Source organism: Athene noctua, chromosome 20, assembly GCF_965140245.1.
Source record: "Athene noctua chromosome 20, bAthNoc1.hap1.1, whole genome shotgun sequence".
NCBI classification, from domain to species: domain Eukaryota; kingdom Metazoa; phylum Chordata; class Aves; order Strigiformes; family Strigidae; genus Athene; species Athene noctua.
Window position 1 is genome coordinate 10,625,869 of NC_134056.1, and position 12,933 is coordinate 10,638,801.

Consider the following 12,933-nt stretch of genomic DNA (forward strand, 5'->3'; position numbering starts at 1 on the left):
AGTGGGACGGTAGGGCTGGGACTGCACCTTGGACCCCTTGCTGGGCGTCTTCCTGAGCCATCACAGAATCATCTAGGTTGGAAAACCCTGAAGATCACCTAGTCCATGCTCCACCCGAGCTCCAGCCTGGCTCCCCATCCCTGCTCCGTCCCACTCCCACGCCAGCCCCGGAGGTTCCGGGGGTCCCGGCCCGGGCGGGCGCTCTGTGGCCGGGCCAGAGCCGCAGCCGCCAGGGGGCAGCCGGGTCCCCGCACGCCGCCCGCCCGCGCCCGGCGGAACAAAGCCCTGGCCCGGCCTGGCGGGGCTCGGCCCGGCCTAGATCGGCCCGGCCCGGCGCACTCACCTCCCGCCGGCGAGGAGAGGATTCCCTTCACCCGGAGATCCAGGGAATCCAGGGACACCTCCATGTACTCCATGCTGTTCTCCTGGCCCGGGCCCTCTCTGCCTCCCAAAGATGGTTTATAGGCTTCGGCACCTAGATGGAAACACACGCGTGTTTACACGGCTGGGAGAAAAAATAAATAAGCAAACTGCGTGCAAGCCCGTGCGGGTGTAAGGGTCATATTTACGTGAGCAGGTGATATGCAGGCTCCTCAGAGAGGCCATGAGTACAGACACACATAGAATTATGAAAATGCAACATCTGGGCATATATGTGGCATGATTGATCTCTTATTTCATTCCCTGTCTGATCAGACAAATTTCCGACTTCCACTTACATAGGTAACAACAAAAAAAAAGAATAAATGAGACAAGTTCTGCCTCTGAAAGGCACATCTGCCTGCTGCCGTACTGCATCGGCAGTGGAAGCTTAAATGGCACAAGGAAGGGATGAAACTGGGGCTCAGCACATCGTCCTGTCTCCAACCTGCTGCAAAGGGCTCCAGGCACACCCCGGCCAGGCAGAGCGAACTGGCTCATCATGTATGTCGTGAAGAGGACGAGGCAGGTGACATTCAGCTTAATAGGAGGGTAAAAACATAAAAGCCAAGTTCTGGCTCTAAGTGAACAAAGCTGCTGCTGGGAAGAGATAGCACAGGGATCCCTCGCTGGGAAGAGACTGCATGGGGGCCCCTCGGAGCCTCCATGGGAATTGTCAATCTCTTCACACTCCCTTGGCTTCACTTTCTCTCCTGGTTTGCTTCTCCCACTCTGGCTTGGCCAGAGAGGCTTTCATTAGCCTGGAAGACTGGCGCCACCTTTACTGAGGGGCAGAAAACCAGACTGCATCTGAAACAAAGAATTAGTTATTTGCTCTGAAAGGAATCAATGGTCCCTACTTTGTCTTGAGAAAGGGGCTGTCTTGGGAGGAAGAGGAGCAAGCCAGATGACTGACAAACCCCAGGCACAGACCAAAGGCTGAAACACGGTCATTCAGCTCAGAAGTAGCCACAAATCTGCTGATTAGAAATGGCCTGTTCAAAAACCATTAGCAGGCATGGAAGAATAAACCCTTAGATGGCAATGGATGTGTGAAACCTTAATAACAAAGCTGAAGGCACAGCTTCGCTTCAGAGACTATCCAATTTTTCATCCATGTTGTTGCCTTTCCTGAAAAAGAAGAATCACATCCAGCCTGCACTCCTGGCTCTCTCCACCCCACAGCTTTTAGAAGACAAAGGACACTGAAAAATCTGAGTGCTGGGTAACTTAGATCAAACAAGAATGACCACCTGAACGATGTCCACACATGAGTTGGGTCAGAGGTAGCTCATTACAGATGTTGTGGTGCTTCCAGAAGAAGCAAAGACAACCTGCACAACCCATTCAGCTGGACAAATCTTCATACAGGAGCAACTAAGCATCACTCTGGGGTGGTTCTTCCTTTCCCTTCTGCATCTAACCACACTCCCCAAGCTCATGGGATATGAGTCCCCACGGACATGGGTCCATGAGGTCTTTTTTGGATACTCTAAAATAAAGTGAGTCCATAAACAAAAATAAAATATTCCTCCATCATGCCAAGGATAAAGCCACCTCGTATGTATTCTGCTGTCACAGTGTGCACACCAACAGCTACAGCCAGTGAGAGGCAAGTTCACACCCTGGTTTATCATACAGCCCATTCCTGTAAAGGAAGAGCGAGCTCTGCAGACAGCCACTGCCTTACAGTCCTCAGGTCCTCACCCCTCCACCTGGAAGGCTAACTGCTGTGTAGTTAAGGAACAAAACACAATTAGTTACCTAGCACACTGGCTTGTTTCTTTTTATTCCTCCGTCTCCTCTTGCGGGTGGGTTTCAGCCATGGACTGTCCGTCTTTCCTTTCCTCTTCAGCAGCTTCTTCTTGACACTGGACTCTGAGCTCTGAATAACCAGAGAGGCCACGTGCATGTAAGGCATGTTGGCATCAGCGTCCCAGCAGTCCTTTGCGCCCATGCGAAAGAGACTTCTCGCAGCTTGAGTTATGCGAAAAGGCCTTAAGGACTGGGGGTTTGAAATCAAGTGGTGCTAAGATGTCTTTATAGTGCCGAAAAGGAAACACAAGCACACGTGTGGGTGTATTTCCTGTCATTTCAATAGTGCATGCTTCACTTTCTCTTCCATATCAGCTCTTACACCACACTCATTGCAGTAGTAGCCAAGCACCTCCACACAGCAATGCAAGGATGCAGACACATGCACACTTCTAGCTTCTTCCCAGAAAAATTGTGGGTTTTTTCAAACTAAAATATTCACATTGCTCCGCAGTCATGCTAGAAAATGCCCACAAAAACCTGCCTTGCACCAGAAGAGCCACCTTATGGCGTTGGGATGGACCTGGGGGAATTGAACTCTGCAGTAGTAGACCAGCCCCCTTCCTGAGCAAGGTACAGAGTAGGATGGGCTAATCATGCAGCAAATATTCAGACACATATATGAATCTAAACAGGGTTTGGGTTTAAAAAAATACAGTTGTCTGGGGTGGGTTTTCAAAGTCAACACTGGAACGGCGAATCCGGCACCCCAACACTCTGAGGCAGTCTTGAACACATCAATCGCAAAATTCACGTTCAAATCAAAACCGTCAGCTCCTGATGCTTATCCATCTCCCACCAAAGCCTACGAAAAACCTCCTGCTACCATTAACAGTGGCTGGATCAGACCCTACCTTCACGGGATGCCGGTGCTGCACCATGCCCTGTTACCACAGTGAGCGAAGCCAGGCAAAGCGCTGAGCCCTGGCTCTCCAGGGCAGCTCTACAGTGTGTCTACACTGCCCCAGGAACGGTCCCCGAGTGTGGGCTCCGTTATGCCCCGCCACGTGGCTTATACCAATTGCATCACGCTGCTTGTGGGGGAGAGGTTTGTGTTTGAGCCAGTCCCTGTCTGGGGAACTGACTGACTCACCACATATGAACAGAGCAAAAACCACTGTCTAGGATGTGAAGATATGACTTGGGAGTTTGGACCTCACTGCAAGCTCAACCTTGGGTTTGAGCTAATGCTACAGACTAGCCTCAGCTACCCACAGACAGGAGCAGGCTACACAGGCCCTGCTCCTTGGTCCTCTCTGGCTTCTGTAGTGTCAGAGCACAAGGAACAAGATCCTAAAGAGCTTGAACAATTCACTTGGTATAGTCATTTCTACCTTCAGCTCAAAACATGAAGAAAATGAAGCCAGTAATTTTCTCAAAGTGACTGAAAAGTTGGGGTGCCTTAAATGTTGGCTCCCCAATGCGAGATGCTGTGGAAAGGAAGTAAAATTTTTAAGTAAAGAGGAAGGTGGGGGACAGAGACAATCAATGATCAATAATTTAAGTTAAAAAAAAAAAACAACAAACATGTTCTCTTCACTAGCCATCTAAAAATAAAAAATAAAAACCACCAGCAGCTGGTGAAAGTCTTGCCCTAGCACTACAGAGACAACCTCCAAGGGAGAGTGTCTCTCTCTCTATCTGTGTGCTATTTGTATGACTCCCTGACAAGGGCTGCTCATCTGGTACCATGAGGTGGCATGTCAGATCAGTGTGAATTTATGCTGTGGGCTGGGCCAGCGGGTTTGTGAAAAAACTCCACCTGAGCTCCGCAAAGCAGTGCAGAGCTTCAGGTTGTTAAGAAAACATTGCTGGCTCCTACCACTAGCCAAGTCTGCATTTGAAGAATTTAAGGATCCTTAAATATTTCTACTAATTTTCAAATGATTAAAAGCAGTCAACACCTTGTTGAAAACAACAAACAAAAGCCTATTAATTAGCATCAGAAAGCAAGCAATTGTATCACAGATCAGGGTTAAGCACCTTGTGGAAAACAATACTCTGTGTGTGGGTGGTTTCAGAGAGTGAGTTTTGTCAAAGAGACATGAAAGTGCACCGCTTTGCTCTCTCTCTTTCTGGCAGCAGTGCAAAGGGAAAAGTATTATCAGCAGGACAAAGACTGAACGACACATTTAGCAGCCAGGCTTACCAAGTCAGACTCATCTCCATCTTCCTCCTCCTCCCCAGACTCTCCAGACTCTTGTTCCTCCTCAGACTCGCCATCATCAATCTGCAGCCACCATTTGCCCAAGAACAGAAAAAATCTGTCAGGTCAGGTCTCTCGTAGCAGAGCACCCCCTCATCATCCTGCTGTGCCCAGCACCCAGCCCTAGCCTGCACATGCACTAACAGAATTTCCAGGACAAGAACTCCAAGGGTGTTAACACAGGTCATGGTACATCCATGGCAACAGCACAGGGAAAAAAAAACTCAACCCCAAAAGAAAGTTTTCCAACCAAATCTTAACTTCCTTGATTATCCAAAACCAGCCTCATGTCTCCATCATGTATCATGATCTGGGGAAAAAAAGAACTAAACCAATTTTAGTGCTTTACCAGCTTGTTACAAGGAAGATTAGGAAGATGTCTCTTACTGGTTCAGTGAAACCCGTAACTAAACGTGGTGGGATTTCTGCATGTATAGTGGACCACAGACTTTATGTAGCAAGGCTGAAACTGGGGGATAGGTGGGGAGACTCTGACAGGTAAAATGGGGGAGCAGGAAATGGTCTTCAAAAAGCCTCACTACCACTGCTGTGCTTTCTGACATCCTGCAGGCTAAGAAAACCCAGAAATTGTCTCAGCTTGTGCCACTCCTATCCCATGTGTACAAGCAGAGTCCCATCCTGCTCCCTGAAATCCTGCACAGGGCATGTGAATACCTTTCTGGCATTGTCTGCATCAGATGCGCTGTCTTTAGAGGTCCTATTATCATCTGCAGGAAACAGAGCTGCCTGTTCTGCTCCATGATCATCCTCCTCTTCCAACTCATCAGAGTCTTCCTCTTCAGAGTCTACATCTATGCTTTCCCCGTTCACGTGAGGGCTGGCATCACCCAGGTCCTTTTCACTCTGTAAGTCGCCCAAGCACATAAGCCATAAGGACAACATCAATTCATAGGACTGAGCAGCTGAACCCAACCCAGACCACCTATGTGCTAGGAGCCTTGAAGCTGCCAGGGGAAAGCTGACTACATGTCCCTCCAGAGCTCTTCCATGCTGCCAGCAAGGCCAGTCTGAAAGCCTGCCATGTGTCACCTAACCCTGTCGATCTGGGGACGGAGGAGCCACGAGGAGTCATTCCAGACTGATGTGGTTGTACGAGGCATTAAAGGGAGGAGGGCTGCTGGGCAGGAGCCTTCAGACAGACCCCTGCAGTCTAGTTCAAACATGCAAGGGCGTCTCCACCAAGAGTGCAAGATGGTTTCTAGGGAATGGAAAAAGAAGTTAAATCACAGAGGGATTTTCCCTCCACTCCATGAAAGCCTAGCACTGTTCTCCTTGAATTCAAAGACCAAAACTCCAGGACATGGATTGCAGCAAAAGCAGAATTTGATCAGGAGTGAGTCTCTGTCTACACCTTTTTAAGCAACCAGTTGTTCTGCCATACAACCTCAAGCAGCAACACTAGACAGTTACCTTGAGGACACAAAACAAAAAGGTTACTACATGGGGTATCCTTGAAATCTCTCCAGTCCCACAGGACTCATGGGACAGAAGGGGAACATTCACTGGAAAACCTTAGTTTAAGAGCTGGTATCTGAACAGGCACTCTCAAAAAGCCATTTTCAAAGCAGCAGGCTGCTACGGACAGGATGGTGTTGGCAGAGAGAAGATACAGCCTCAGAACGGAAGATGCTGACTGCAACAAGCCAGCATGTACGTCCCTGTGCCTATACATGGGGTTGGTGTGCCAGGACAAGGGACGTGTACGATGACAACAAACATGTCCAGCAGGCTCCACGCTCCCCTTACCTTGGCACCCGCAGAGGAATGAGTTATGCTCTTAAACATCTCAATCATCGTTCTCTGTTTTAACACTTTGGTCTTTTTCTTGGGAACCAGGCTATAGGTTCCCATTCTCCGTTTTTTCTTCCGAGATACTGCAGCAGCTGGAAAGGAGAAGCAAAAGAAACCCAAAGTTTTCTCAGGAATGAAAAGAAGGATAGAGAGTAGAGGCTGTACTGAGGGGAAATCACATTTGAGGGCACTATCTGAAAAAAAGGCTTCCCACTCCAAATAATTTATTTACAAGTCAACCAAATGATCACACACACACAAACACACAAAGAGCTTCCTGCCAGTGTTGCAAACCCATACAAATTCTGAGTATCCTCTCCACACTCCTGGCCTTTACATCACCACACACAATATCAAATCCTTAAATTGGCCTGTGTTTGGAAGTATTGCTGATGTCATAGGACACTGAATAGAATCCAACTTGCTCAAATTTCAAAGCTAATAATACCAACCTACAATGAAAGATATCATACAAACACTGAAGAACACACAGGGAAAAGGTACCTTAAATAAAGAGCCATTTGCCATTTAACCTCATTTCACACTTACTGTGGAAGTTTGTTTGATTCCTTTCACTACTTTGATTGGGTCTTAATTTGTTAAGTCTCCCTCCTGGCCTTCTAATCAAATCAGTCATCACACCTCACTGCCTGATGTTGTCTTTGGTGAATACACATCAGAAGGATGCTTAGTGCAGGCTCTTTTAAGAATAGCGTACAGCAGGGAACAGCCAGCTTCAGCACAAGCATTATCATTTGCAGCCTGTTCCTTGAAAGCATTTCTTCATCTCCCAATATGATGAAATTTCTCCAATGGAAGAGACCTCTCCAAGAATCTGTTAACCCGATTAAATTTCTTTACAGGGATGTAGTTTATGGTAATCAGTTGCAGTGATAAACGAAGTCCCTCAGAATTGATAGAAAATCACATAGGAAGATGGGATGAAAGTGTCTCCTCTAATAACAAGTTTTGTCAGAAGATCCTCAGTGTGGTGGTGTCTGATGGAGCACACCCACCTGCCCACCCCGCCTGGGAAGGACCTGCACCACATGAAACAAGGCCACGCAGGAAGGACTGCGTGGTGGGTGCTCCCTGTGGAGCAGGAAACTGCTGGACTTCACTTGGGAGGCTGCTTTAACAGGGGACTGCAAGAATATACCCTGTACAACATCCACAAGTGACCAGAAGGGAGTGCAGAGGACACAAGCATCACACTGGCAGTGCAAGAGCCACTTGCAGTGAAGTGTCCAGATGAAACAGCATCTGTCAGACAAGGTCTATGGCACCAGCACTACCGATGCCAGCAGGAAAGGAAATTCAGCAGGAAGAAGGTACTAACAGGTTTCAGTCCTTGTTAACCTGCCTCATCTCCCACTCAACCACACATATAGAGTCACAGAGTCATTCAGGTTGGAAAAGCCCCTTGGGATCATCGAGTCCAACCATCAGCCCGACTCTGCAAAGTTCTCCCCTACCCCACATCCCCCAACAGCTCATCTAAACGACCCTTAAACACACCCAGGGATGGGGACTCCACCCCCTCCCTGGGCAGCCTGTTCCACTCTCTGACCACTCTTTCTCTGAAAATTGTTTTCCTAATGCCCAGCCTGACCCTCCCCTGTTGCAGTTTAAAGTCATTCTCTCTTGTTCTGTCGCCAATCACCTGTGAGAAGAGACCAGCACCAACCTCTCTACAATTTCCTTTCAGGGAGCTGTGGAGAGTGATGAGGTCTCCCCTCAGCCTTCTCTTCCTCACACTGAACAGTCCCAGCTCCTTCAATCGCTCCTCACAGGATTTATTCTCCAGAATACAAACACATGTGGGAGATGGGTGGTGCTAGGGATCTGAACTCTGTCCTTTATACCTGTCTGTGACTTTGTGGTGGCCACATAGCTCTGGTTCTGAGGTAGTGACTGGTGAAGGCCTGGGAGAGAGGGCAACGGCAATGGCTTCCCAAACTCCAGGATGTTTTTGTTGCCTTCCTCCTTGGATTCTTTTTGATCTCTGATGTCTCTCCCATCTTTGGAGTCTTTACTTGCATGCTGGAAAACAAAATGCAGTTAAATTGAGCCTCTGCATTAAAAACAAATAATCAGAAAATAAATTCAATTCCTTTCTCTCAAGCATAATCATTTTCATTTGAAGACAAGACCAGACATTCAAAGCAAAACCACACAGCCCCTCCTCTAGCACATAATGTTACTTTGCCTCAAGACTGCAAAACACTCTCAGTCTGCTGCTCCCTCACTTGTTGAAGGCTGCTGCCTTTGAAGGTGAAGGGTTACCTTGCAGAGGCAGAGTGGCAGATCCAAAGAACTGCAGATAATGAAAAGGATCAGACACTATTTACACAGGCATTTGGTTGGCTCTGGAGAAGAAGAACAAATGCAACAAATACACCTGTTCCTTGAAACACGTCCCAGGTGCAGCTGTCACATCAACCATGCACAAGAACAGGCTGGCAGAGACATTTCAGAGGAGCAGGCAGCAACGTTCGGAAGGGATCCTTCCTTTCGGACAGCAATTGGCACAATTAGGTCTTAGCAAAGGCCCCACCTCTAGCCTAGCACACACTAAAACACCGGCAAAGAAGGTATTAGCTTGACATTGCACGTTCATCTACAGCACTATCACTGCCTGTCCAAGCTGACTCGAAACCAGTTAGCGCAGGTACTCCTGATCTACCTGTTGCAACACCAAACACAGCGCAGGCTACAAGCTCCTGCTGAAAACCGAGAGAATTCTGTAGCTGCTGCTGCACTCCCCGTCGCTGGAGCCAGGCTCCCAGGCACCAAGGCAGCTTTCATCTGCTCTGATTCAGGCTTATGCTCAATGCAAAACCTTATCCAGCACCTTTGGTGATGAAAGCAGGGTTCCAACAGCTCCACATCCCACAGCACTGCACCTTTTGTAGCAACCACTATATTAATAGAGAGTGGACTAAATGCTGTGTCTGATTCGATGTTTTACACTGGATTTGCCTCTTACTTAACAGATGAGCCAGCTGCATCCACACTTCTCCATACACTGTCCACTCAACTGTCAAGTAGCAGGCAGGTTTGGCAGAGATGCTCCAGAAAACCAAGAGCACAGTTAGCAGATTACAAGCTCTGTGGTGGCAATGTTTTAGTGCTGCTCCACTTGCAGAAAAGTACTTCTTACAGGACTTCTGAGGCAACAGCTGAAATACCAAAACAGAAAGAGGAACCCAGGCAAAAGAAAGGAAGGAATAAAAAGCAGCGAGCAATAAAAACACTCTTTAAAGTCCAGGTTCAGATAGGCACTCTTTGACACTGCTTTCAAGTAGTGTGACCTTGTGAACAAATGGGGAAGCGACTGATTTTCCTAATTACAGCTCTGCCATGTGCAGACTGCTGGCAGAAAGCAAGGACTCAGTCACAGACAGAAAAGCTGTAATGATAATCAAAAATGACCCACATAAAAAGGCCATCAAATTGCCAATGATTCCTGCATCAAGCCCATAACTTATGGCTGAATTGCCACATTTTTTCTTAAAAGGCATCTAGTCTTGGATTAACAATTTCAAAGACGACAAATCTACCATATCCTTTGATATGTTGTTCCAATGCTTAATTGCTCTCACTGTCAAATAATTATATGCATTATGCTTTTTCAACTAAATTAAAAAGCCCTGTATCATCAGAAACTCTCACTCCAAGTAGATACTTATGGACTATGACCAACTTTTTTTTTTTTTTTTTCAACTTTCTCTTCAACGAGCTTAATAGAATGGGCAAATGGAGTGTCCATGGGATCATTTTCTGCATACTGGATCACTCCTGAGACTGCTCCCACTTGTTCTATTCCTTAAAAAATGTATGTCAGGAGTGCTGGGCACAGTATGCTGATAATAGTCTCAACAATACTATTTATACCTCTTAAAAGTCTCTAGTTCATAAATCTAAAGGTTAACAGTAACTAATGGCTACAGGATTATTCGGAGAATTCCCAAGTCCCCTGGAACATCCACTGCTTTCCATTTTTAACTTAAAATTAGAAAAATGAGCTTGGGAGAGGCAGATCTGATGTAGAGCTGGCTGTAACAAGTGTACATAAATGCTGCATATTTTGTCCTTTAAGTGCAGGTTCTTGCAACTGGTCTTCTGATAAAATGTGCTGTTACTCCCAAACATCAAGAATTCACATTCAGACCATGCCAGGCTGTTTGGAAGAACATAATCAAATTTTAAATGAAAAAGTAGTATGTTATTAGCTTGGGGTTTTTCTCTTCCCCTGTAATTACAATATGGAAATAAATTAAAAATCTTCAATAGGGCTGCATGACAACTGTTAAATGTGACTTTTTCATGGCAATTCTGGTAAAACAGTTTTTAAAAATCAAATTAAGCCTTGTGAGATCTGGATTATTACTTGGAGGCATATGCAGCAATGCTAAAGAACAAGAATTCCCACAGAGAGGTGACCAGATCTCTCAGGAAGCCTGATGGCATGGGAAGCTGAGCAGGCCAGCAGTGAAACATATATATCTTTCACATGTGTATATATACATGAAAAATACTAAATCCAAGGACTGTAATAAAAAGGGTCAGCAAAGATTTGAAAGCAGTTATACTCAGTTTTCTCACCATCTTTCTTCGATGTTAGCAGGATAAAACAATTACATCTTTGCTGTTCTTATTAAATTTTACTTTTCCACAAGTGTTTAGTGGATGAAACTTTATTCTTTTCTCATTTCTAATATCTCTGAATTGTGCAAGATTCTTAACTCAAGCCTGTAGGTACAGCCCATACTGGTCTCCTACACTGAGCTTTTATTCTCTGCTTTACCTGCTCCAAATTTAAACACTCCCAGAAAAGAGGATTTGCTAATCCAGCACACTGATCCTCTGGGAAATTTCTTCTTCTTCCTTAAAATCCCATTATACTGGCCAAAAGCTGGTTCAGGCATACCTGGGCCCTTCCTCACCCAGATATTCTGCATCCTTCGCTGCTCAGGTTAGAACCAGCACGTCACACTGCTCAGCAGAGGAGAGTGGGCAGGTCCAAAAAAAAGAAGCAAAGGCAAAAGACAGACTGTGCATTTGGGAGTGGGGCAAGTGGGTGCTAGACTGTATTTGAGCCACAACAGACTCCTACTGAAGCAAAAGAGAAACAAAAAATTACAGTGATCCACTTAAATATAAAGCTGACAGATCTACCTGCAAGCCCCCAGCACCATCAGAGGGCTTCTCAAAATGCTGCACATCCATTTCGCTCCACTGAGTTTCCTGCTGGGGAAAAGGCTGTCCAAGGACAACCTCAGATGAAGGCTTCTCCTGCAGAAGAGGCAGGACAGGACGCAGCCCTAAGCCACCTCTGTGGGCAACAGTCACTGGCAGAGCTGACAGCAATTAATGCTCCTGTCACATGCCACCTTCTTCCAGTTTCATGATGGAGGGGTTCCTCCTGCCCTCCCTGCTCTTAGCACAAGGCACAGCACCAAGCAGTTATCTATAAACTGCTTGTAGCTCAGTATCCATCCAAGCAAACGCTTGCTTCTTGGCTTACGGCCTCCTTTCTCTTTTCCCAGCAGAGGACACTGGTGCTGGCAAGGCACAAAGGGCGTCACAAAGAGCTGGCAGTGAACCCAGTGGAGCTGACTGCTACTCAACATCTACTCATCCAATTTGATGTGACAAATCCTATCATGTTCCTGTTTCATTTCCTGAAGATCCAGAATCCTCTGCTAAAGGTGGAAAATGCCAGTGTGGCAATGCTGAAGCCTGCACCAGAAGTGACCATGCATGGCTCTCAGTGACCTGCTGGGCATGAACCGATCTGCTAAGCAGACTAACGAGGACACGCACATTTTGAGTTGCCCGCATTTTTAACGAAGCAGACTCCTATGCTCAGAAATTGGATGAAGATCATCCTCCTTCACTTAAACCAACAAACATTCAAGAGAGCAGAGATGCTTTCATCTAACACCTACATGGCCTCTACTGCAAACAGCAAAATTAAAGGTGAGAAGCATTATTCCTGGTCCTAGAGAAACTTCATTGCTGTGTGTTATCCTTGTCCAAAACAACCACGGTCTTTTTCTTTTCCACCCCAATTATATTTAACAGTCAAGACCAGTTTTCAGTTTTAGAGAAGTATGGCGAGGAAACTCCTGGGCAAAGGCAACTCTCCAGGACACAGTCTGAGCATGTTCACATGCTGTCCTAACAACCACATGTGTGGGCCACTGGAGGCTAAGAAAGGACCAAAACTGATTGAGAAAGAAACCGCGTCGCTAATGTCTTATTTCTTGCAGCTTCTCATGTGGCATCAGCTCATCCTACGCAAAAGGCTGTAAAGTCACTATTTCACATTGGGCATTGCAAGGAATAGTCAAGAAACTGAAGACAGTTATTCCAAGGCTCAGGACAACACTTCCAGAGATGCTTGGGTCTGGAAAATGGGACCACAACTACGTCTGACACCATTATGAGAGAAATAGTCAAGAGAACTGCTTAGATTGGTACAAGAACACAGTATTTTATGTGTTTATAAAAATTAAACTCAAGTACTTTCTACATTTTAATGGGATCTACCATGTTTCCATTATTGTCACAGCAGCCGGGAGAAGTTACTAAAAGTGGCAAAACTAGAATATCAGCCCTTTTTTTTTCCCCCAAAGGCAAAAATACAGAACAAACCTTACAAATTAAACCCC

At 46.3% G+C, this 12,933-nt stretch overlaps 1 protein-coding gene across 8 annotated transcripts in view; it reads right to left on the minus strand.

The window, feature by feature from the left end:
- The window catches only part of EHMT1 (euchromatic histone lysine methyltransferase 1), a 123,101-nt gene that overhangs the window by 33,637 nt on the left and 76,531 nt on the right, over nt 1-12,933 (minus strand). For 7 of the 8 annotated variants that reach the window (XM_074923356.1, XM_074923355.1, XM_074923358.1 and 4 more), the window contains exons 5-10: nt 8,119-8,296; nt 6,209-6,345; nt 5,117-5,305; nt 4,385-4,465; nt 2,185-2,425; nt 344-475 (exon numbers count right to left, since the gene is read on the minus strand). In XM_074923356.1, the coding sequence (XP_074779457.1) occupies nt 344-475; nt 2,185-2,425; nt 4,385-4,465; nt 5,117-5,305; nt 6,209-6,345; nt 8,119-8,296 (958 nt within the window). The remainder of the gene's footprint in view (nt 1-343; nt 476-2,184; nt 2,426-4,384; nt 4,466-5,116; nt 5,306-6,208; nt 6,346-8,118; nt 8,297-12,933) is intronic. The other variant, XM_074923361.1, reaches the window with a different exon arrangement.